The 24,325-nt window shown below is 56.6% G+C and overlaps 1 protein-coding gene across 1 annotated transcript in view; it reads left to right on the top strand.

The window, feature by feature from the left end:
• Positions 1 to 24,325, top strand: part of TSPAN18 (tetraspanin 18) — a 185,850-nt gene that overhangs the window by 156,381 nt on the left and 5,144 nt on the right. The window contains 8 exon segments of the mRNA XM_038563502.1: positions 152 to 234; positions 8,573 to 8,645; positions 11,290 to 11,484; positions 18,757 to 18,831; positions 19,207 to 19,305; positions 19,855 to 19,953; positions 19,955 to 20,038; positions 24,140 to 24,223. Coding sequence (XP_038419430.1) covers positions 8,583 to 8,645; positions 11,290 to 11,484; positions 18,757 to 18,831; positions 19,207 to 19,305; positions 19,855 to 19,953; positions 19,955 to 20,038; positions 24,140 to 24,223 — 699 coding nt within the window. The 5' untranslated portion in view covers positions 152 to 234; positions 8,573 to 8,582.

Below are 24,325 nucleotides of genomic sequence, written 5' to 3'. Positions count from 1 at the left end.
TGCTGAGAGCTTTTCATTAGCACTAATGGACCCAGATGAGCAGGGCACTTGCCCTGTGTGCGTCCTTAGGGCAGGTTTACATAAACAGCTTCTTGAACGTGGCTGCTTTTTATTGACTTCCTATAGTAATTGAATATTTTTCTCCTTCTAGGACAAGCTGGGCCAATAGAAGAATATACAAGACCCCCTCTGACCAGGAGACTCTGTCCTGCTGACGCCTGAAGAGCTGCCCAGGTGACAAGTCAGCAAAGGGCATGCCCTCCCTCCGCGCGCCTCCGCCCTGTCCCCTGACACTGCCCTACCTCCGCCTCCGTTCGTTTTCAGCCCATCTGTCTGCCATCTCACGTCCTGCTGTCTATCTTTCTGTCTTTCCCAGTCTTTCTGACTAGTCTTTTTTTCTCTGATTCATTCACAGATCTACACGGTTCTCTGTTTCTGTTTCTCTTTTTCCAACATTCATTCATTCAGATGTATGAACAGAGGACCCGCTGTGTGCCGGGCACTGCTCTGGATGCTAGGAATGAGGCAGAGAACGAAACAGGTCCCTGCCTTTAGGAAGCCTGCATTCTAACAAGGGAAGACGTGTGCCACCAAAATAAATAAGCACAATACCGAGCCTATCGTGTATTCCCAGGCCCCTGACCTGGGATCCCGACCAGGGCTCTAGCCTCACGTCCATCCCTAACTGGCTTGCTGACTTGGCCACGCCCCCTTCCCATTTCTCATTTCCAGAGTGAGGGCAATGGGCCAGTCAGCTTGCCCTACCGGTTCGGGACCCAGAACTCCTATTACGGAAACGCTGGTGACATAAATTATATAAGCATTGGCTTCTACACCAAGGGTGACACAAACAGTAGTGTCAGAGAAAAGTTTTCCTTACATCCCCACAAAGCTCTGAACCACCTGGTTTTGTTGTACAAGAACCAGTCGGTTGCATCTGGGGGTCACGTTGTCCGGTGAAACACCCGTCTGTAAGGCCAGAACCATCACTTGGTCAGGTGAGGGGGCACCGTGACCGGCACCATGACAGGAGCCTCGAGACCATGAGATCCAGGGCAGCAGCCCCCCCAGCCCCACACTCACCTTGAGGCAGACCCCTTCGTGGAAGGGCAGCTGGAACTGCAACACCCAGCCTGCTCCCCTGCACGCTTTCGCCGTGCACGTGAGGAATTGAACTCACAGGAAGTCAGGTCTGCCTGAAATGCTGACTCCCACATTTCATCACCCTGGCCCTAAGATTTAAAAGATTCTTTTTTAGGATTTTTATTTATTCATGAGAGACACACAGAGAGAGGCAGAGACACAGGCAGAGGGAGAAGCAGGCTCCCTTCAGGAGCCCCATGCAGGACTCGATCCCAGGACCCCAGAATCATGACCTAACCAAAGGCAGATGGCTCGGGCAGCCCCAGTGATGCAGCGGTTTAGCACCACCTGCAGCCTGGCGTGTGATCCTGGAGACCCGGGATCGAGTCTCACATCAGACTTCCTGCACGGAGCCTGCTTCTCCCTCTGACTGTGTTTCTGCCCCTCTCTCTCTGTCTCTATGAATAAATAAAATCTTAAAAAAAGAAAAAAAAAGGCAGATGGCTCAACCACCAAGCCACCCAGGTGCCCCGATTTAAAGGATTTTATCCATCAAACGGTGCTGCCTTTACCAAGTCATATCCTAAATGTACCTTAGAGTTTCTCCTGCATTTTTGTTCTGTAAAGTCATACTATACCTGGTGGTTAGAGTCCTCCCCTCTCCTGATTCAGGGAACCTGGCCAGTGTATTGGTGTCTGGGGAAGTAGGTGAGAGTGGCTGCCCTGTGGCGGGACAGAGCAGGAAGGGAAGAAGGAACGGAGCTGCCGTGTGCCAGCTGTGGTGTGAGGAGCTTGGCACCTCTTCCCGTTCAACCTTGAGTCTGCACAATTTCCTCTGGACGCCAGCATTCCTGGCCCCATTTTGCAGACAAGAAAGCAAAGGCCCAGAGAAGCTGTGTGTTTGTCCGAGATCATGAGGCTGGAAAGTGGAAGGGCCAGGCCCAGTCAGACCCTGCGGCCCAGCCACACTGATACTCTCCCCTTGGGGTCCCTGTCAACTCCGGGGATTGGGGAAACCTTAGGGGGGCCTTTCACCCCTGGCCCCAGAGAGGGTATGTCATGTTCCTTCAGCAGAGAGATTCCCAGTCTCCTCCATAAGTGCCTCTGAACATCATTTCTGAGAAACAGTTCAGCCTTTGGACCTCATGGTCAGCTCAAGATTCTTCTCAGCCCACCTTCCAGAGACTATGTCCCACCCTCCTTTGAGGTAAATTAGGGAACTGGGCTGATTCGCTCCACCTCCAGGAGGCTCTGTGGGTGAGTGGAGCTCTCGACCAGATCCAGGCAGGGGATTGGAGGTTGGTCTGTCCCTCTTGTCTGGCCAATTGGCTAAGGAGGTGTGTCCCACACTCAGAAACCCCTGGTGGCAGGTGGAACAGTCAGGCGTTGTTGGTCTTTTGGCTTCAGCCTGGCTGGCAGTGGATGAGGGCTCAGAAGGCTGATTTCCCCGAATAGCGGGAAATGAGGTGGCACAGCAGATATGAAGACGGGCCTGAATTTTGGAGGAGGATGGATGAACGGGGCAGGGCAATTAGCGCTTATCCAAAATGATGATAAAGAGTTGTGGCTCCGGAAGAAAACAGACATATCCTGACTCAGGCACTTCTGTGCTATGTGACCTTTTTTTTAAAATGATTTTTAATTTATTTATTCATGAGAGACACACAGAGAGAGAGGCAGAAGCATACGCAGAGGGAGAAGCAGGCTCCATGCAGGGAGCCCGATGTGGAACTCGATCCCAGGTCTCCAGGATCACGCCCTGGGCTGAAGGCGACACTAAACCGCTGAGCCACTGCTATACTGTCCCAGGATAGGGGATCACACCCAGGACCCTGGGATCACGCCCTGAGCCTAAAGCAGACGCTCAACCACTGAGCCATCCAGGCGTCCCTATGCTGTGTGACCTTGCGTGAGAGGTCAGGCACCTCTCTGAGCCTAAGTTCCCTTGCCCGATAAATGGAGATGACATTACGCCTGTCCTGGAACTTGATGAGGATTGAGATTGTGCATGTTCCTTGGCCCATGGCAAGAGTTTAAGATATGCCAGCTGTTACTAGCTATTGCTACACTGTTAGCTCCCGGGTGCCAAGTCCTGCACTCCGTATTTTCCATGCGTTATGAGGAAAGCATTATTTGTATACTAATTTTAAAGACCAGGAAACTCAGATGCATGCAGTTTAGAAACACCCCAGGTCCCCAGCTGAGCCTGGCAGGGCTGGGATTTGATCCTCCGTCAGGCACCAGCACCTTCTCTCCACTCACCCACTCTGCCCTGGAGCTGGAACTGGGCTTCTGTATCCCCATCTGCCCTCTGGCTCCCACCATCTATTTTTCTACCTGCCTCACCTTTGAGGTTGTCAGAGGCTCTTCCCAGGAGACACGCTCCTTTTATTGCATTTGTCTGGGAGCCCAGCACTCCACAAGCTACCCATTAGATGTAATCTGTAACGAACGCGGTATGTAATAAATACAGGTAGCCCGTTTATGAGCTGCCATATTTATTATGCCCCTTAATTGCTACAAAGCCAGAGCCAGCTGAAGCCAGATCCTGCTCTGGAAAGCAACTTTGCCTGGGTGGGCCCAGGAGGGGGCCGCTAAAGCCTGGCCTCCCGCAGAACCCCAGCATCTTAGCGGGGCAGCCCCTTCTGCCCTTGACGGAAGGAACTGACAAGTCATCAACTTCCTGCTCCATCATCTTGCAGAGGAAGGGGCTGAGGCCAAAGAGAGGAAATGACTTGCAGAGCAGGAGACGGGGCTCTGGACTCGCAGTCCAGTGCTCCTGCTGCCCTTCTGTCTACCTGAAAGCTGCCCCCGGAACCAGGCGGAGCACAGGATCTGCAGTGGGCCAAGGGGCATGTTTACAAGCCCAGGGATGTTGGGCAGGTCGCTTCACGTCCTTGAGCCGCAGTGTCCTCATCTGTAAAATGGACAGTGCTTCACACTTCACGGGGTCATCGAAAGAGTCAGGACAGTTACTTTGTGGAGCAGGTGTGTGGCTGGCAAGGAGTCGGTGCTGAATAAATATTCTTTCCTGTCCTCTTCCCCGTTTCTAAAGAACACGGCGTCTCAGCAGATGTGTGGAGTTGAATAGGCCTGGTGTCAAAGGGAGAGGGGGTCAGAATGCAGCACCTAGGGTTTATAATTTTTTAAAGGATTTTATTTATTTATTTATTCATGAGAGACACAGAGAGAGGCAGAGGCAGGGACGTAGGCAGAAGGTAGAAGCAGGCTTCCTGCAGGGAGCCCAATGTGGGACCCGATCCTGGGTCTCCAAGATCACACTCTAGGCTGAAGGCGGCGCTAAACTGCTGAGCCACCCGGGCTGCCCCAGCACCTAGGTTTAAGTCATTGTCCTGGGGTCCTGAGCTCAGAGGGAGCAGCAGCCCAGGGAAGCCTGTACAGCTGCTGAGTTGGTGGTAAGAGCCGTCCACCCCACTCCAGGCCAGCGCAGTCATTTACTTCTCACAACAGGCCATGAAGTGGGCCCTCAGTGGGCCCTCGGTTCCCATTCTTGCAGAGGAGGAAACTGAGGCTCCCAGAGTTTAGGTCACTTGGCAAAGACACAACAGTAGAAAGAGCCTGGGTGTGTTCGACTCCAGAGCCTGTGCACAGAACCACTATGTTTGGATGCAGGTGAGATGCTGCTTCTAGAAGGCTGGGGTGAAGGAGGGGCATGGCTGGTTAGGTGGGCCTGGAGATGGCATCCTGGGGAATTGCCGTGGAAGCAGGGAGCCTGGGCATAGGGATGACGGAGGAGACAAAGATGACCCACAGTCAAGGATGAGGGTCAAGATGTTCAACAACTGGTGCGCAATGGCACGGGCCAATCAGAAGACAGGCTGGCTAAACAGCAGGCTGACCAGACCTGGGAGTCCCCACCAAATCTCAGCCCTCCCACCACCCACTGGAGGGGACGGGTCCTGGGACAAAGGAAGGGACAGGTCCTCTTGATCCTGGCTATCCAGGGCAGCTCTGGGCTCTCTGGCCTCGAGAAGATCTGGAGAGAAAGACAGGCAAATGGAGCATCAGGAGTCACATGAGGACTGTCCTCACTCTGGAGAGGGCACAGCAGAGAGAGGAAAGGAGAAAGTTAGGAGCCCCCCTGCTTGTGTGAATCCTCCTGCCTCTTCTCTCTGTTGGGGGTAAGGAGGCCTCAAAGCCCTTAGCCTGGCACCAGGCTTCCTGCCCATGCTGTTTAATTCACATTTGCTATGTTGTGGGCTTTTATGCAGTCCAGACCATATACCAGGACCTGCTGTGTCCCAGGAGGGGGACACAGCTGCCATCCCATGCCATAGGGAGCTCAACGGAACACTGGCTGATGCCGTAATGGTATATAGTATAGTAGGGCAGCGGTGGAGGTCAGCAGAGGCCACGGGAGCTCTTGGGAAGGCAGGATGGGGGGTATCGGGGAAGGAGGTGATGCCTAGGGGGATGAATAGGAAATGAATGGAAAGGCAGGAGAGGGCAAGGCAGTTTGAACAGAAGGGAGTGGAGGCACTAAATGAGCTTCGGGGACTCTCCTTTAATGTCGGCGATGGGGCAAAGGCACAGAAGGTGGCCGTGGGAGTCTTGGGGAACCTTGCAGACCACAGTTAGGGGGTGGCTGGTCTCCTGTAGAGGCCAGGCGTTTAGCAGGGGCATCATGTGGCTAGATGTGCTCTATGGAAAGGCCCCTCTGGAGGTGCTGGCTGGAGGTAGGGAGACCAGGCCAAGGCTGAGGCCACAGCTGGGTGAGAGAGGAGGAGGCCGGGAGCAGGAGTGAGGCCGGAGGTGCATGAAAGATCCCTGGAAGGGAGTGGATGCTGTCACCAGACTCTAGCTTTGGAGGCCAATGACATTTCATAAACTCAAGCCACAGCTCAGTGAAGGGAGGAGCTCCCCCCCCCCCCCCCCCCCCCCCACACACACACACTCCATCCTTTGTTCCTCCAAATTAGACTGCCTGGTTCAAGTCTCGGCTTCACCACTCAGCAGCTGCAACCTCAGGCAAGTCACCTAGCCTCCCTCTGCCTCAGTTTCCTTCTCTGGAAAACTGGGATGATGATTGTACTTACCTCACAGGTTGTTGTGAGTTCATACATGTCAAGCCTAAGGATGGAGCCCTGCACCTGCTAAATGCTCAATCGTGTTATTATTCACAAGGGTGGAGACCAGCCAGGTGACCCCAGGAGCCCTGTGTTCCCCTTCTCCTCTAGCCCAATCTAAGGAAAGCCCTTGGGCTGGGCGCCTCTGGAAGGACAAAGGCTTTGGGACTGGAGCCCTTGGTTCAGGTTCATTCGTTGGTTTTCTCTTGGAGTGGCCTTGGGTTCATCACTGGGTGACCCGATGCATTGGTTTCTGACACTCAATAAAAAAAGAAAGCAAATGTGGCTCTGATGATGCTCTGTGCCCTGTCCGTGTGTCCCCTGCTCAGCTCTGTCTTTTTTTCGGGCTCAATAAACCTAGTAGAGCATCCAGCAGGGGCCGGGCCATGGAAGGAGGGAACCCTGGGGCCCCATGGCCCATGCCTACCTGACCCAGCACCCTCCTCATGGACTCCCAGGTGCCTGAGTGGTGCCGGGCCCGCTGCCCGACTAAGGTCAGACCCTTGGCACAATAGCAAAAACCACAAGAAGAGTTGACGAGAGGCACCACACTTTCCTGCACGCCCTTCCCCAGTAGGGGGTTCTGCTGTGCTTTCCTCAACATAGATTCAAATGCACTTTTAAAACCCTCTGGCCTAAACCAAAATGCTGCGTGGGGCTGGTCCTGTCATCACCAGTGGAATGATCTGAGTGGGTGGGAGGCGAGCGTTGCCCTGGCCCCTTTGCTCCTTAGACTATGAGGGTGTTGGCTTTCCTTGCTGGGGGGGGGGGGGGGAGGCATCAGGTGGTGGTTTGGGGTGGGAAGGGGGCAGATTTGCTCAGTGCCCACCACATACCAGGTGCCTTGTGTGGGCTTTGGTGTTAGATCTAAGCATTAGGGGCCTTGGGCAGATCCCTTAATCTCTCCGATAATCACATACACCTTGCCAGACTACTGTGAAAATTTGCGGTAACCAGTGCCCATACCTCACTGGTTGTTACAAGAATTAAATAAGATAATAGGTGTGAAGCACTGGGCCCAGGATTAGCACACAGCAGGTGCTCCCCAAACAGGGACTGCTATTATTAAGATGAATCATAATAATCCTGGCAGCAACCACTTAAGACAGGATTTGTCAACCTTCCTTTGGTGGGTAAGGCAAACTGAGCCCGGCTCTCTCCGGAGGGAGGATGGGAAACCGTGGGAAGTAAGGAAGCACCATCACCCCCCCAACATTCGACGGCTTCCAGCAATACTCCCAGGACCCTTTGCACAGCGTCCTGTCGTAGAAGCGCAGACCGCCTGCTGGGGTCACCTGAAGAGCGACTCAGGCCAGGCCAAGCCGCAGCCTTGCCCGTTAGCAGCTGGAGGAGGTTGGCCGTGTGTTAGTTCACTGTGAGCCTGGTCTCCTCACCTGTCACATGGACCTCTGATCCCCGCCCCAGGTCTCTCTCCCCGGGGTTGTCATGAACAAAGTATGGCAGTATTGAATACTGAATGTGAGCATGACTGTGGGCCTTGGGGTCTGACTCATGATAGCAGTTGCCGTCTGCCTCCCCTGGGGATGCAGAAGGGCTGCCTCTTATTGGTTTCAAGCCCCAGCACCTGGCACACAGTCGGTGCACAATAAATGCTGGCTGAACGGAGTTGTATCCAGTGACTCACTACCTGGGACATACTGTTAGGTAGGGACAGGGAAGGCTCCTTAGGTAGGTGGGATGCCGCAGGTCCCATTACGGGGGTAGTCACGGTGTGAGGAGGGCTTGGCCTCAGGAGCAGGGCTCAGGTGCCCAGGTAGGTGCCCATACCGCCTTCCGCCTCTGACAGCCCTCCTCGCTGGCACCATGGAACCACCCTGGGACGTGCTGCAGGTTGGAGGGCATATGGGGCGGCAGGAAGTTTGTGAGGCCCAGGATTCTGCTCCTGCTCCGTGACCTTGGCCAGTTCCCGAAGGCTCTGAGCCTGAGTGGCTCATCGGCCAGATGGAAGGCTCACCTCTGCAACTAAGCACTGTCTCCAGGCAGCCCTGTTGAGCCCTTGCCACCTGCTAGATGTGGTGCTAAGCGTGAGACTAAGCATGTTCCTGCATTATTTCTGTGAATCCTCATGATACTGCCGGGAGGAAGCTTCTGGTTTTGATCTCCTTTCTCAGGTGGGAAAGAGCAAGATTCAGAGAGGTGGAGCGATTTGCCCAAGACCGCACAGCAAATGAATGTAGAACTGGGCTTGGACCCAGGCAGGCTGGCTTCCTCGAGTTCTCCTAATGCTGGCCCCACAGAGTAAAGAGCCGCCTCTGAGCGAGGAAATCGTTACCAGTGTCCCTCTTCCAGGAACCCCCATAGGGGAGGGCAGGTGGGGGGCCAAGGGTCCTTTCTGGGCAGGGTCCCCCAGCGGGGAAACTGAGAGTCTTGCTGTTTTGTAGGTAGAACACCATGGAAGGCGACTGTCTGAGCTGCATGAAGTATCTGATGTTTGTCTTCAATTTCTTCATATTTGTAAGTATGGCTGGGACGTGCCCAGGGTGTCCCTGGGCCTGCTGGGTGGGCATAACAGGCTGTACCTTAGAAATGGTCACACCAAAAAAAAAGAAAGAAAGAAAAAAAAAAGAAATAGTCACACCAGGCTGAGTCCTGGGGATAGGTTGGGGTCAGTGCTAAAAGCAAACCTACCCACCCAGACAGAATTTCCCAGACGAGAGGTCCCCCCGCCCCCCGTGGGGCCCGGCCCAGTCCGAAGAGCCTACAGTCGGTCTCAAGAGAGATGTTTTGCACAGATCCTGAGCTGCCAGGCCCTCTGACAAAGCGTAGGGGCCTTAGTACTGGATCTGACCCCTGGTGGAGGCTGAGGACAAGGAGGGAATGGAGAAGAGGGCAGCAGAGAGAGCCTCGTGGGTAAAAGAAGATACGAACTCCCCCTCCCTTCCCCTGGTGGCCCCGAGGAAGAAAGGGCAGGGTGGATGGGAAGGTGATTAGCAAGTTTCGGGAGATATCTGTTCAGTTTTCCTTGGGGACACAGCAGGACTGGAATCCCATCCGTTATAGGAGAACAGTTTGGCCTCATCAGATTTCGAGTGGAGGTAAAATGTCTGGAATCCCTGTGTGTTGGGGCACAGAGAGCCCCACTGGACCCTGACCCCCCCAGAGCTGTTGCAGGCATCCGAGCTGCTGCGACCACCTGACGTAATTGAAACCTCTCTGGGGCCGGGAGCACCCAGAGTTCAAAGCTGGTCTGCATCTAACCAGCTGTGTGATCAGAAACACATTTCACCTCTCTGAACCTCGGTATCTTCATCCCTTAATTACCTACCTCAACAGGGTTTTTTGGGAAGTTAAGCAAGATTTGTTTAGGAAGCGCCTGGAAGGTGCCAGCACTTGCTGGCTTAGCTCCATCCGAATCCAGCCTATGGAGTCTGTGGTGAGTCTATGCACAGAGGCCTGAGCGCTCAGGGGGCCAGCCCAGCGCCCTGCAGCACAGCCCACCTGCTGGCAGCACCCCCGAGCTCTGCTCGGGCCCCTGGCTTCTCACAGGGGCAGAGCCACACTCCTGGCCTCTTGAGCCCCCGCAGGCTCTCCCGACCCCACCTCAACCTTTGACTTTAGTGCAGCCAGGACCTGGGTGAGTAAAAGTCCACCGATGCCCTCCAGGGTAGGGTCCCTGTGAAAGAGAGGTCCCTTTCTGGTCACGACTGTCTTTCTTCAATCTCTCCTTCTATTTTGTATATATTCAACCAATTGTCCCGGGGTCCCTCCCTTGCCCATAATCCTAAAGAACAGGGAGCCCCCCAGACTTGAATCCTAGACCCAACTTCCAAGCTGGGTGGCCCCGGGCAAGTCCCAGTGTCGCCCCCTGAAATCGGGCTGCGTCCCCTTGGGCAGCTCAGTCTGTGCCTGGGACACAGCCCTCGGCTCACAGCGGTTGAGCCCCAAACCTTAAGAGCAATGAGGAGCGAGGAGCCTTTGACCAGATCTCTTGTAAGGGACGGAGGAGAAAAGCAGCGTGCAATGCAGGGTGCAGTGTGGACTGTCACTGGGAGCCCCAGTGGGCCTTTCCTTTCCCTGCCCCTCACCGCCGCCCCGTGCTGGGTCCTTCGGGGCCTCCCCGCTGCACCCCTGCCCTGACCCCTGTACCTAAGGATCTCGTCTCCTGCTCCAAGCCCCAAGCCATGCTGATTTGCCCACCAGCTTGCACACCCCTCTCAGGCACATCAGAGCTCACCCGTTTGCTCTTATCTGCAGGCTGGCATTGCTGGCCCCGCGCCTCTGGGGGGCCTCCAGTCCTGCCACCACACGGGGATTGCAGGCACTTTTATCCCCTTCAAAATCTGCTGAGGCCAAACTGCTCTCCTACGGCAGATGGGCTTCCAGGCCTGGCCTGTCCCCTGGGAAGACTGAACGGATATTTACTGATCACCTTCCCATCTACTGTCCTTTCCTCCTCAGGGCCACCTGGGGGAGGGGGGGTTGGTAGCTTCTTTTCCCCCCGGGGAAGCTAAGGCTCAGGGAGGTTAAGCCAGGATGAGTAAGGCACGCAGAGATGCGCGGTGGACAGGAGCACAAACAAGACGGCTTGCCAGGAGCCCGTCTGACAGTGGCGAGCCCACCCTGATGAGAGCTCCTGTCGGGGACAAAGAGGATGGCGTGTGTCCGGGTGTGTCTGAGGCCCAGCACAGGCCTCAGAGCATGTTCCGTAGACTCGGGGCGTGTCAGAGAAGCCCGGGATTCAGCCCCGGCTCTGCCATGAGCTTGCTGTGTGGCCTTCAGCAGGTCACTGGCCCTCTCTGGGGCTCAGTGTGGAATCAAGAGGGGGCGCCTGGTGCCCTCATTACCCTTCAGCTCTGACATTTAAGGAGAATCTAAAAGAGGCAGATAAACTCTATAGGACGCGGTCCTCAGCAGCCCACGGTGGGGCGCAGATGGGAGATGGGGTTTATGGGACGCCCTTAAGGTCCAGGTGACCAGGAAAATGCAAACCAGAGAAAAACATTGCTGGGACGCCGGTGTGTGCAGCAAGTGGGGTTTCTGTCTGGTTCTCTGGGGCTCTGCCCCGGGGCCCCGCTCAGGGGGACGGTGTGCGTGCGCAGTGGCTAACCCCCGTGTCTACCTGTCTCTCCCCCTCCCTCCCTCCCGGCGCTGGGAGCAGCTGGGTGGGGCCTGCCTGCTGGGCATCGGCGTCTGGGTCATGGTGGACCCCACCGGCTTCCGGGAGATCGTGGCCGCCAACCCCCTGCTTATCACGGGCGCCTACATCCTCCTGGCCATGGGGGGCCTGCTCTTTCTGCTCGGCTTCCTGGGCTGCTGCGGGGCCGTCCGTGAGAACAAGTGTCTGCTGCTGTTTGTGAGTAGCCCCACCCCCACCCCACCCATGGGTTCCTGGGGCAAAGCGTGATGCGGGGGGGTGCTGTGTCTACACTGCAGGGGACTCAGAGGTCACACCCAGCTGGGCTGGCCTCCAGGAGCGGGAAGGCCACCAGCCTGTTCCGCTTGCACCTGCGGCCCCAGCTTCCAGAGCCTGCTGCTCCCTGCACTGGGCCCGTGCCTGCCGTCAGGTGGAGAGCAGGCCTGGGCCTCCGGGTCTGAACAGCCGAGGCACGGTCAGCTGAGCACACGGCCCAGGATGCTTTTCTCCTTGCCTTCTCCCAAGAACTCAAATGTGTAACTCCTTGGTGCAAAAGGAGGGAGGGTACCTGTTCCATAATCCAGTCACAGCTTGCATTTCCAGTTTTAGAATAGAGCTGATATGATCTCTGAAATCTCTTTATTCATTAGATAAATAGTGCGTGAGCTGCTACTGCAGGCCACGTCGTTCACTAAGAGCTGAAGATGCATCGAGGGCGGAGCGGCCGTCCCCTCCGTGGTGGACAGGCAAGTGGGAGGCCGTGAGGCCCATGGGGACACGCGGGCAGCAGGCAGGCCTGCTCTGTCCCCTAACTAATGGTGTGACTTGGGTCTGGCTTCTTAGCCTCTCTGAGCTTTAGTGTCTCTGCTTGTTTAACAAGGGGCAGCTGAGCCATAGGTTGGCGCTAAGTGAGGCAAGCAGTGGATGCTCTGTTTCTCTGACCTTCCGTATTCTTGTGGGCTGGCCTTGGTGGATGGGCCTTCCGCCCCAGTGAGGTCCCGTGGGCACCCAGGGCTGGAGAGCTTCTAGTTTGAGCCCAGTGAAAACAGCCCCACTTAGAGAAATGTGTGTGGATGGGTCAACGTGCAGATGGTCCTCGTGGGTGAGTGGGTGCAGAGGCCGGGTGCCAGGCGGCCCGGGAGGGGTGGGCCGGGCATCAGGAGGACTCTCTGGCAAGGTGTCTGCTCCTGCGGCTTTGGGAGGTAGAGGCCTGGCACGAGCCCTCCTCCCCAGATTAGAACAGACGGGGCGGCCCCCATTCCTGTCACAGTGAGATTCTCCACATCCCAGGCAGGAAGTGAAATCAGCTGTGAAACGTGTGACTCCGGGAGCCCAGGGTCCCTTTGGCTTTGGGCTTTGGGCAGCCTGAACACTGCAAACTTTGCATTTGGAGAGAAAACAAAGAAACCCGCGGGCGCCCCCTGGCGGGAAGCCCTCTGCAGGGCCAGCCGGTGCTCAGGAGCCCGGGGGTACTTTATTTGATTTTATTTTTTTAGATTTATTTATTTATTTATTTATTTATTTATTTATTTATTTATTTAAAAGAGAGAGAGAGCATGAGCAGGGAGGGGAGCAGAGGGAGTAGGAGATGCAGGCCCCTGCTGAGCAGGGAGCCTGATGCAGGACTCGATCCCGGGACCCTGGGATCCCATCCTGAGCTGAAGGCAGACACCTAACTGAGCCACTCAGGCGCCCCCCAGGGGGTCTTTAAAAGGAGCCAGGATATGGGTCCCAGGTCATGCCGACCCCTCCTCTCCTCCCCGCCTCCACCTCTCAGCATCACCCCTCCCCCCCTACCGGCCTCATCCCTGAAGCCAAGACCAGAGGCCAGCCTGGGGGCCTCGAAAGCCCTCCCCACAAGAGCCTGCCACTGGGTGGGCGCGACAGTCCAGGTGGAGAAGACCAAGATCCAGGGACCAGCTGAGGTGCCCCCCCCCCCGCCCCCCGCCCACTCCCAAGGGAAAACTAGGTCTTGGCTGTGGCTGGGCCGGGGCCCTTAGAGCCTTAAGGAGCCCCTTCCAGCTCCCTCTCTTCGACACCTTCTCCTTCCTCCCTTTCTCTGCTAGTCTGGAGATCTAGGAGACCTACCTGTGTCCATCCCTTTCTTTTCTTGCTCTTTCTCTGACTCTGATCTTTTGCTTTCTATTCCTGCTACCTTTCCTTAACCCTCTCCTAAGCAATCCTAGTCTCCACCCCTCTCTCCCTACTCCCCCTGTGTCCTCTCCCCATGCTCTCCCTTCCCCTTCTTTGGCTCCATCCCTCCCCTCCTTCCCCTTCCTCCCCTACCCTCTCATCACCTTCCCCTCCTTTTCTCCATCCCCTCCCCTCACCCTTCCCCTCTCTCTCTTCCCCCTCTTCCTACCCTCTGACCTTCCCCCTCCCATTCCTTCCCTCTCCCCCCACCTTTGAAGCCCAGCACCTATTAGCCTGACGTCTCCATGTAAGTCAAAGGCAGGGAATCCTTGGACCCAGGTCCCCTGTCTCTCAGACCAGGGCTAGTTGAGGGGCTCCTAATCTAAAACGGACTCACATGTCTGAAATTCACCCAAAATCATGTGCAAAATATTACATTAGGGCCTTGTGTGTATGTGTGCCTATACACATGTGTTGTTTGTGTGTGTTGTGTGAACACGTGTGTTTCTGGGGAGAGGTGCCACCGCTTCTGGAAGGTTTTCAAAAAGATTCATGACCCAAAAAATAAGAAGAACCACTTCTCTCTCCTAACCTGGACTGGCCATGTGGTGGTTCCTGCTGAAGAGAGGCACCCAGTCTCACCCCTGGTTGCCGCTGGGGGTCCCTCGAGAAGCCTGACACCCCTGCCCCTCAACCTTCGGGGAGGAAGGGAAGACTTGTCAGGAATAGGACCCAGAGGGAGTGACTTTGGCCACTTCAGCAGGGAAGGAGGGCTGGGGGGGGGGGGGGAACAGAGCATCCCTTCCCCCCTGCTCTGAGGCTGAAACCCCAGGGTGCCATCACCCTCCACCGACCAATGAGCCTAATGACTACATCACCTAATGATCAATTTTTCTAAAGATACTGTTTCCAGACACTCCTGGTGATCAATTTTACAGCATTTCACATACAATAGGACAATTTCAGCCTATAATGGATATTTTGTGTCGTCCCTTTTTTGCAGTTGCTTGCCTCTGAGTCATTCACAGAATGTTTTTAATCTATTTATTTAAAGATTCAAAGTTTTTTTTTTCTGTTTTATGACAAAGGCATGCTAAATTGGAAAGGAGAACAGCAAAGCAAGATGAGTGTATTTAGAAGAGATAAATGAGCTGAATGGCACATAAAGTATGTAAATTTGGTAAACATTTATTAGAAATGAGAACTGAAAGTAGATGTGCCCATAGGCAGATGGGCTAGAAAAATCTGGAAACGCAAGCAGGCAAGATAGCAGTTTCTGACCCTTTGTTAATTTTTCCATCCTAAGCAAAGTGGTGAACATTTGATGTTCAGGAATTACTGGCAAATGTGTCCTTAGGCAAATGAGATGGGGTGAGATTAACTCAAAAACCCTGAGAAAGGCCCCACCACGTGGGGGGAAGCCCGGGGGAGGCGTCAGGACAAGCCTCTGTGACGGGGTCCAGGGGGAGCCCCTCTGAATAACCAGGAGGAAGCAAGAGGAAGTAATCTCACGCTGGGGAAGGCCAGTGGGCAGAAGTGGCATCGCTACTGATGCTGGCACCACAGCCCTGCACTTGGCTGCGGGTGACCCGCTCACACCCGTCACCCCTGCTGCAGGAGGGGGCCCTGGCAAGGACATCTGCAGGCCTCCTCCCTCTGTGAGCTACTAGCTTCATTCACGAATTTCATCTCATGAATCACGAACCTCGGCTCGGCGTACGCTGCACGAGGATGGCGATCTCATCTGCCTTGCCGGTACCTGGCATAGCTCCTGGCACACAGCAGGTGCTCAATGAACAGCCCTGGAATGAAAGGACAGAGAGGAGGTGGTCTTAGGAGTGTGGTAAGAGCATGGGCTTTGGAGCCAGGAAAGTCTAGGTTGTGATCCCTGCTCAGCTGCGTCCAGGCTGTGTGACCTGAGCAGTTACCTCACCTCTCTGAACCTAGACTCCTCCTATGTAAGATGAAGCGGATGACGCGGCCTTCCCGCCCATAGTGTTGTGATCATGGCTCAAGGAGAAAATGTGCATCTCGCCTAACTCTGTTCCTAGCACATGCAATCACTTGATAAATGTGGAACTAGAAGAACCTTGTTGGTCTTCTAGAATCTGTAGGGTCTTCATAGGGACAAGAGACCCTGCAGGTGATCGGAAAGCCTCCAGACCTGGAGGCTCTTATGGGTTCCAGAGTAACATGGTGTTTAGAGGCTGAGTTCTAGAATCAGAGTTCCCACGCTTAGCCAGGTGTGCCACCGACCGGATGGGTCCACTTGGTCAAAGTACTATCCTCTCCGGGTCTCAGTTTCCTCCCGTGGTAAGCTGGAGGTGTTGAGGGTAACCGCGGCTGCTTCCCCAGGCCGCTGAGAGCGCCCCGAGAAAGGAGCCATGTAAGATCCGGGGCGCCCCGGTGGTAAGCTCTCGGTAGGTGTTAGCCAACGTCAGCATTTCAGGGCTTGTCCACACCAGCACCTGCCGTTGGGAGAGCTGTGCCTGCCTCTTGGTTCCGAGCCGCCGTCTGAGCAGCCCTACCTGTGCCAGCCTCACGCAAAGCACGCTAGCTGCACCCCCTAACCGAAGTGTGCTAAGCCATCCGGGGGGCCACACGCTCCGGGGGCCAGGAGCGCACGGCGTGCACGCGGCTTGAGCTCTGTGTCATCCAGAGTTTATAACCGTCTAAGCTGTGATCGATAGCCGGAGCCCGCCCAGTCGCCTGGCGGAGGGTGGAAACCATCTCCAGGGCCACTCCTCGAGCCTGAGAACTGCCAGCAACTCGGCCAAGAGGGCAGAGGGCAGGGAGGGCTCCCAGGGTGGCCATGTGAAACGGGGCCGGATGCCCATCCATCAGCGGCCAAATGGAAGCGCCAGGAGCCCTGCCGGGGCCTCCATCACTGTCACCGGGGATGCGAGGCTGCAGAGCCTCTTGGGGGATGGGGGTGGGGGTGATGGGGTGCAGAATGGACTGTGGGAGTTGCGGCCTGGAGGGGGGCGGGGTGCAGCCTGCCTGGGCCACAGGAGGCCCTCTGTGTCTCTCCCCTCTGGTTGGGGAGCTCTGTCCCCAGACCCAGGCAAGCAGGGGGAAGCAGACCCCAGGGCTCCCAAGAGTCCCCCGGGCCAGTCCCGAACCGCCTTTCCAGCAGAGAGAAGAGGTAGCGTGGCGCTCAGCGAGACAGCTGCATTAAGAGGCGAGGTTTTGCTCTGGAGTGTTGGAGCTGCGCAGCTTTGGAGTAGTGGTTCCCTTCTCTGGCTTGTTTCCTCCACTGTGGACATGGGGGCTAAACGGAAAGAGGCCGTGGGGTGGGCACCGGCTTCTTTTTTTTTTTTTTTTAAGATTTTATTTATTTATTCATGAGAGACAAAGGCAAAGACATAGGCAGAGGGAGAAGCAGGCTCCCTGCAGGGAGTCCGAAGTGGGACTCCATCCTGGGTCTCCAGAAACACGCCCTGAGCCAAAGGCAGACACTCAACTGCTGAGCCACCCAGGTGTTCCCTGGGCACCGGCTTCTAGTGCCAAATAAGCCCCTCTGAGCCAGAGGCAGCATGGCCCAGCGAGCCTGTGGCCGAAGACAACCACGAGGGACCAGGTGCAAAGGGGTCCACGCCTTGTGAGGGCCCCACCTGTTCCTTGGGTTTGGGCATTTTCCTTGGGTTTGGGCATTTAAAAAAAGAATGAAGCCATTGGCAAGTCTGGAGGTGTTTCATGCCCACACCCTTGAGGGAGCATCTCAAGGCTCTCCATCCGCAGCCCCAGGAGTCTGGAGAAACCCTGTTTCAGTCGCTGTTAGAGCTGAAAAGGCAAGGAGAGAACCTGACTGTGGTCCTCCCAGATGAGGATAAAGGGACAGAAACCACAAGGGATGCGATCCAGGGGAGGGACACCTAGGGGCCTTGCAAGCAGCTGGGAGCGTGTCTGTGGGGAAATACTGAGTGAATCCCGTGGCCAGGCCCTCGAGGCTCCCGTGTGAGCTGCCTTCCGTGGTCCTTGTAAAAGCCACAACCACAAGCTTTGCTCAGCCCCTGTGACGACACACGGAACTATCACATCCATTGTTTCATGACTCCCCACGATGATCCCTCGTTTTACTGACAAGGAAAGTGAGGATCAACGGGTTGTTGTTTTTTTTTTTTTTCTCGTGATTGTCCCCCGGCCACACAAAGGGAGGCAAGGGGGCTGAGGTGTCCTGATGCTAAGCCCCGGACCCTCTGCCTCCCTCTAGCCCACGCACATCTAGTGCAGGTGTGAGGGCAGCGGCCGAGGTGCTGGAAGGCTGTGGAGGAACCAGCCTCCATGGGCCCCGGGGATCTGGCCCTCTGCTGGTGGTCTCCAGTGGGGCTGACAACTCCGGGACTGTCGCAGACTGAGAAGGCCAAGGGCACCAGCAGTGCAAAGTGATGAAGGCAAAGTCATTTCCTGTTTCTCCTGCCAGCAGCCCTCGCCAAACAGGGCCCACAGTGACCAGGGGCTGCGACGCAGCACGTAACAAGGTTGTTACGGTGAGCGGGTCACTCGTGGGTTCGTTCGTTCATCCGATGGCCATGGCCCGACACCTTTGCTGGCGGGCACTGTGAATGCAGCGCGCTGTTAGAGCCTCTGTGCCGATGTTAGAGATGGGGGGGCTGCCCAGCAGGTCTGTGGGGCACCACCATGTGGGGGAGCCAGCCTCGCCTGGTGAGAGGCCACACTGAGCCTCGTCTGGAAAATGAGGAGCTGGTGGGCGTGGAAGGGAGGAGCCTTCCTGGCAGAGGGAGTGTAGCACGTAAGGGCCCCAAGACAGGAGGCGCCCTGGATGATTTGGGGAACATAAATGCGGCGAGTAGAGCAAGGTCTTGTTAGATTTCGGACTCTGGCCCCTGGGTTTCTAGATGTTGATGGACCCATTGCCTTGCCTCCCATCTTGCTTCTTGGTCGTGGCTGAAGGTCAACACAGACTGCACCGCTCATGGGAGGGAGAGGCGGCGCTGGGGCCCGCGTGGTGGGGGAGGCCAGCCAGCGGCCCCCAGGGAGCTCTGGATCTCCGAGGTGAGCACTGTCCACACAGAGAGGGCCCAAACAGACCAACATCGATTGCCTCCCAGGGCTGCCGGGTGGCGTTGTTCAGGCCGAGCACTGCACAAGGGGCATCGTGGCAGGGGTGCCATTTGCACGGAAGGCATATTTGCTTTTCCATGTTTGTATGGAAATGTTTGCGGAGCCTGCAGATGGGTTGTTGGTATGCTCACGAACAACGGTGAGGTCCCTTGGTCGCCTGAAATCGGTACGTCCGGTCAACTGCGTAACAGATGGAAGGGCACGTCCGCGAGCGGTCACCGGCCCCCTTCCCGCCACCCCTGGGGCTCACGAGCCTGCCTCTTCTCTTTGCAGTTTTTTCTGTTCATCCTCATCATCTTCTTGGCGGAGCTCTCGGCGGCCATCCTGGCCTTCATCTTCAGGGAAAATGTACGTGCGGGACCCCCTGCATGGCCACCCCCCGCTCAGAGAGGGTCCCGCAGAGTCCACAGCCTCTCAGCCAGCGATCCCAGCCCGAACCGTGACCCACCCCCACCCTCTTCCTGTGAGGGTTTTTCTGGAGGCAGAACTGGACGGTCCCTAAGAGTCTCTGCTCTTCCAAAGCACCCGATACAATCCCACACCGGATTCTGGAATCTTCCATTCCACACCGTGCCCAACAATAACCATTGGACAGGCAGAGGATAGTCAGGCTGCCCCCCAAGCCCCAGAATAGGTGCTGTGCAGGACAGAGCAGAGCTCTCTGGGTTGAGGCCCGGGCCAGGGGTGGGGGGACCTGAGCCTGCCCTCTGCCTCTTCCCGCAGCTCACTCGCGAGTCCTTCACCAAGGAACTCACCAAGCACTACCAGGGCAACAATGACACAGACGTCTTCTCCGCCACCTGGAACTCCGTCATGATCACAGTGAGTGACGCGCCTGGGGATGCTGTGAGCCTTCACAGCCGTGATGCCAGGTGGAGCAAATGTGGGGCCTCCAGAGCCCCCTGGGCTCCTGTGCCAGACATCAGTCATCACTCGGGCCTGCCCCCCGGAGCCCAGCCGGGGCCTGGGAATCGGCCTCCACACGGCGTTCTGGGCCGTCATTAGGGGCCCATTGAATAGGGTCCAGACTCCGGCCGAAACCTATTTGCCATCCCTAACTCCAGTCCGCAAGCAGTTGTGATTGTCAGCGATGCTAATCACAGCAACCGTGTCTTGGGTGCTGCTGCCTGGTGAGGTAGGAATTGTTACCTCCAGCCTCCTTTTGCACAGGAGGACACTGAAGGCTCAGAGACGTTGGGTGCCTTTCCCAGGGTCGCATGGGAGGAACAGACAGCCAACCCCTAGCTGAGGCTTGACCCTGCTCCACCCCCGGCCTTGCAGGGCCTTGGGAGCAGCTGTCCATCTCTGCACCACCACCCCTCCCCCGGGTCCAGCTCCCGCCCACCAGATCTCCCTTTGCTCCCCTTCTAGTTTGGCTGCTGTGGCGTCAACGGGCCCGAAGACTTCAGGTTTGCGTCCGTGTTCCGACTGCTGACTACAGGCAGCGACGAGGTGCCAGAGGCCTGCTGCCAGGAGAGAGCCTCAGACTCGGGATGGGGTCCTGCTGAGCCGGGAGGAGTGCCTCCTGGGAAGGGACCTGTTCGTGAACAAGCAGGTACCAGGCCCTGCTCCCTGGGGCAGGGGGACTCGGATGGCCAGGGCTGGGCAGGTGGCAGTGCTGGCACAGGGCGTCTGAAGCACCCTAGAAACCCCCCTGGGTGGGTGGGTCATGACATGCGACTCCTGAACAGGGGCAGATGAAGCCCTTGAGATCCAGCTGAGACAGAGGAAGAAAGTAGAGGGGGGCGGGTGGGCGGGCGATGGTACAGGCCAGAGGAATGGGCATCTTGTCTGGGGTTCAAGGGTGAGTCGGAGCTGTCCAGTGTTCCCGGCAGAGCACTCTCTGAGCTTCTGGGGTGCAGGTCGGGAGCCAAAGCCTGAATCACATGGTGGGGGCCCCTCCTTCGCTCTTATTTGAGGGAAGCTCACCTGTGCCCTATCAGAGCCCCTGCTGACCCCAAGGGAGCAAGGTTCCCCTCAACCACCAAAGGTCAGGGGAGCTGTCAGACCCTTCAGTTCTCTTGGAGCCCAAGGACTTTATCTTGGTCCTGGGAAGAAGCACTTTCCCCTTTCTGCACATGCCGTCTTGGGGGGAATGGGACGCAGGGCCCCTGTGTTGCCCTCCACCTGCCGGGAGACAGATAGCGCCCTTGTACTTGATTCCTCCTTCCTCCTGAGCAGCTCCCCACCCAGAACCCCCGCCCCAGGTCCCTGGCCCCTTGGGTGTGTGTGTGAGAGACCAGGCTGGGCACAGGGTGGAGGAGAACAGGGATGAACTATGAACCGAGTGCATGTCCCCACACCCCTCACTTGATTCGGCTTTTAATGAGCATCTCCTGGGACAGTCCAAGATGCAGGGGACACGGCAAGAGACAGGAGACAAGGGGCTCAGGATGTAGTTCAAGAGAGCACATGATAAGGAGCTAATAACTTCACATGGCAATGATCTCCATCAAGAAAATACAAGCAGGTGCCGAGCGAGAACAGAGGGGATGGGGGCCAGAGGGAGCCCAGGGAGGGGGCAGCATGCTGAGGCCTGACCCTGGCCATCCGGTGGGATCTTTCCGGCCTGAGCTTGGAACTCCACACTCCATCCCCTGCACATGCCCGTGTGGTGTCAAAGGACTCACGAGCCGCTGTGGGCTCGGGGCAGAGGGCCACCAAGGGGTTGGGCCTCAGCCTCCAGGATAGGCTGCAGGAAGTGGAGGCCGGGGCAGGGAGTGGGCTCAGGCTTTGATGTCAGGCAGGCCTGGACTGTGACACCCTCTCTGGACCTCAGATTCCTCACACAGTAGCGGAGACCATGGGCTATCCTCCTTGGAAAGATGGGGTTTATACGCCACCCCATCACCACCAGGGAAAAGCTGCACTTCCTACTTCCCTTGCAGCTAAGCCAGGTGACCGCGCAGGAGCCAGGGAGGGGCCAGCAGAAGCACTGTGCCCGCCCCTCCCTGCCCCCTGGCTGGAATGAAGCGATGGTGACAGCCATCTAGGACCCGGGACCATCCCCCTTAGGATGTCAGAGCATGGACAGCCAGGGTGGCTCAGTGGTTTAGCACCACCTTCAGCCTAGGGTGTGATCCTGGAGACCCGGGATCGAGTCCCACGTCGGGCTCCCTGCATGGAGCCTGCTTCTCCCTCTGCCTGTGTCTCTGCCTCTCTCTCTCTCTCTGTGTCTCTCATAAATAAATAAATAAATAAAATCTTTTTTAAAAAATAAAAGGATGTCAGACCATTACGAGGGGAGCCTGGGTCTCTGATGGCTCCATGAAACAGACGGACCACCACAGCTTGGGATTTCGTACGAAAGATGAGCAAACTTCTAGCTTGTTCCAAGGCACCGCTGTTTGGGTGGCCTGGTGCCCAGAGCCAACACCAATGTCCTGAGGCCACCTGTGGATTGTTGAGGGAGGCGCTTTGCGGGCCGTGTTCCTGTAGGGCTTCATCCTCATAAACTTCCTGTGTCTGCACCCATCCTTGGTGATGGCACCTCCTTCTGTCTCCTGGGCATGACTTTGGAATCAGAGCTCCTTGTTGGGGGGCGGGGTGTCCCCGTCCAGCTGCCTGAGTTCTTTATAGTGACTCTCCCTCTGTTCCTCGTGAGGATCCCCCAAGTTTGACCTCTGGGATCTTTTTCTGAGTCACTCATCCCTCCTGAGCCTTCTTCCTTTTCAGAGCCTCCCGTGGAGGGACTGTCGCTATTTGGTTTTTCTCCAAAGCCCATTTTGCTAAAGCCCTGCATTTCTGACTGTGCCTTGCATCCCAGTCATGGTTTTCTTAAAAAAAATATATATGTATTTTTTAAAATTTATTTATTCATGAGACAGAGAGAGAGAGAGAGGCAGAGACACAGGCAGAAAGAGAAGCAGGCTCCCTGTGGGGAGCCTGATGCGGGACTCGATCCCAGGACCCCGGGATCATGCCCTGAACCGAAGGCAGACGCTCAGCCGCTGAGCCACCCAGGTGTCCCCAGTCACAGTCTCCCACCAGTGAGCAAAACGCCTGGATGCCAGGACCCGAAATCCCAACTAAAGGGGCTTATGCACACGCCCTCTGTGTTTCACACACAGCGAGCATTCTGGAAGGTGGCGCCTCTCCCGCTGCATCAGTAGCATTGTCCCGTCAGTCAAAGCCTGGTCTCTGAGATCTCTGTGGCCTTTCCTTGGTGGCGAAACAGCTGCTGTTGGCTCCAGACACCCCCCCCCTCCATGTTTAAGACAGAGGGAAGGGAAAGCGTGGCACCCCCGTCCTTCCCAGAAAGCCCCCGAACCGTCTGCATAGATCTGGGTGGCCAGGACCCGGTTACGTGGCGCCCAAAGGCCAAGGCAGACGGCACTCAGTTGTGGATGTCAAGTGAGCCCACCGCTGTTTGCCACTGCACTCCGTGGGCAGAAATGAGGAAATCCCGAAAGGAGGTGACCGTGATGAGCGCTCAGCCTCTCCCGTTGGCAGGAGTCAAAGCCACGGGGGCATTTCGCCAGCTCTTCCTCAGCCCGCCCTGGGTCGAGACAGTCACCCAGGCCTCCTGCTGGAAACAGAGGAGCGGGGCTCGGAGTACATGATGATCTGGCTGGACTCCAGGCCAGAGTGCGGGCCCCCAATAGGAAGCCATCCATAGTCCCCATCTGCCTGGCTGATCTTAAGCCCTGTCTCCTCACAGCCTCACATTCCTCTGCTTCATCCCCAGTGCTCCCCACCTGCTCCCCGGCATGTTGTGAGTGTGGGTGCTGCTGTGACTGTCGATGTAAAGTACCGCACCCTCGTCCTCCTGGCGTAGGGAAAAAAACATTCCGGCCAGCGAGTGAGAGCAGCATGTGCAAAGGCCCTGGGGTGGGAGGGAGCATGGCATGCTCCAGGAACCCAGAGAGGAAGGCCGATAGGGCTGGAAGCACAGTGACCAGGGCAAGAGTGGCTCAAGGTGAGGGCACCCCAAGGCCCCTCCCGCTCTCTCTCCAGGTGTGTATGTAGCCATCTCTATCTCAGGGTATGTATCCCCACCACTGCTTGGTAAAGCAGTAATAACACAGGACTTCATCCATTGAGAGGGATCTTGAGGGCTGGGCTGATCTTGGAAGGCTGCCTGGAGGAGGTAAAGTGTGTACTGGGCTTTGAAAATTGGGCTGTTTCCTTAGGGCAGAGGCTAAAAAACCCAAATCCTTCAGCCACGGAGGTAATAAGGAGGGGAGAGGGTGAGTGTAGCTCAACAGGGAAAGACGGGGTCTGTGGACCTCCAGGGAGCCCTGGCCCCATCTGACAGGCACGGCCACACAGCAGTGATGGCTCCACTCGCTGGATCTCCTGATTTGGGGGGAGCAGCAGGGAGTCTAGATATTTATGGGAGATTTTCCAATACTCCAATCACTGTGGCTACTACACCAAAAGGGTTTCTGGGGATGTGGCCATTCCCAGCCCACCTTAGGAGCTGGAGGGCTGGGGGGGCTTTGGTGTAACGCTGCCAAATTGCTGTTCCTGAGCCTCCTGCCTCCCTCCTCCTACACACCAACGGGTGCCAACGGGGTTTGGCAGGGTAAGCCTGCTGCTGCCTGAGTTTTGGGGCCTCGTGCCAGTCCCCCGGTTTCGTACCTCGGTCCAGAGGCTGGCCCCTGACCCCAGACTGTCTCTGGCTACGGCCTCACCTCTGGTCCTTCCCTCCCAGGGCTGTTACACAGTGATCCTCAACACGTTCGAAACCTACGTCTACCTGGCTGGAGCCCTCGCCATAGGGGTACTGGCCATCGAGGTGAGTAAAGGCCCCCACGTCTGCGGCTCCCCGGAAGCAAGGCACACACGGGGTCTCGGAGAGATCCCCCATGGCCTGCATCCCCCCTAGCCTAGCTCTGTC

The sequence above is a fragment of the Canis lupus genome, chromosome 18, assembly GCF_011100685.1.
Source record: "Canis lupus familiaris isolate Mischka breed German Shepherd chromosome 18, alternate assembly UU_Cfam_GSD_1.0, whole genome shotgun sequence".
Lineage (NCBI taxonomy): Eukaryota > Metazoa > Chordata > Mammalia > Carnivora > Canidae > Canis > Canis lupus.
Note: the sequence above shows the minus strand (reverse complement) of the source record. Positions and strands in the feature narration are given on the sequence as shown.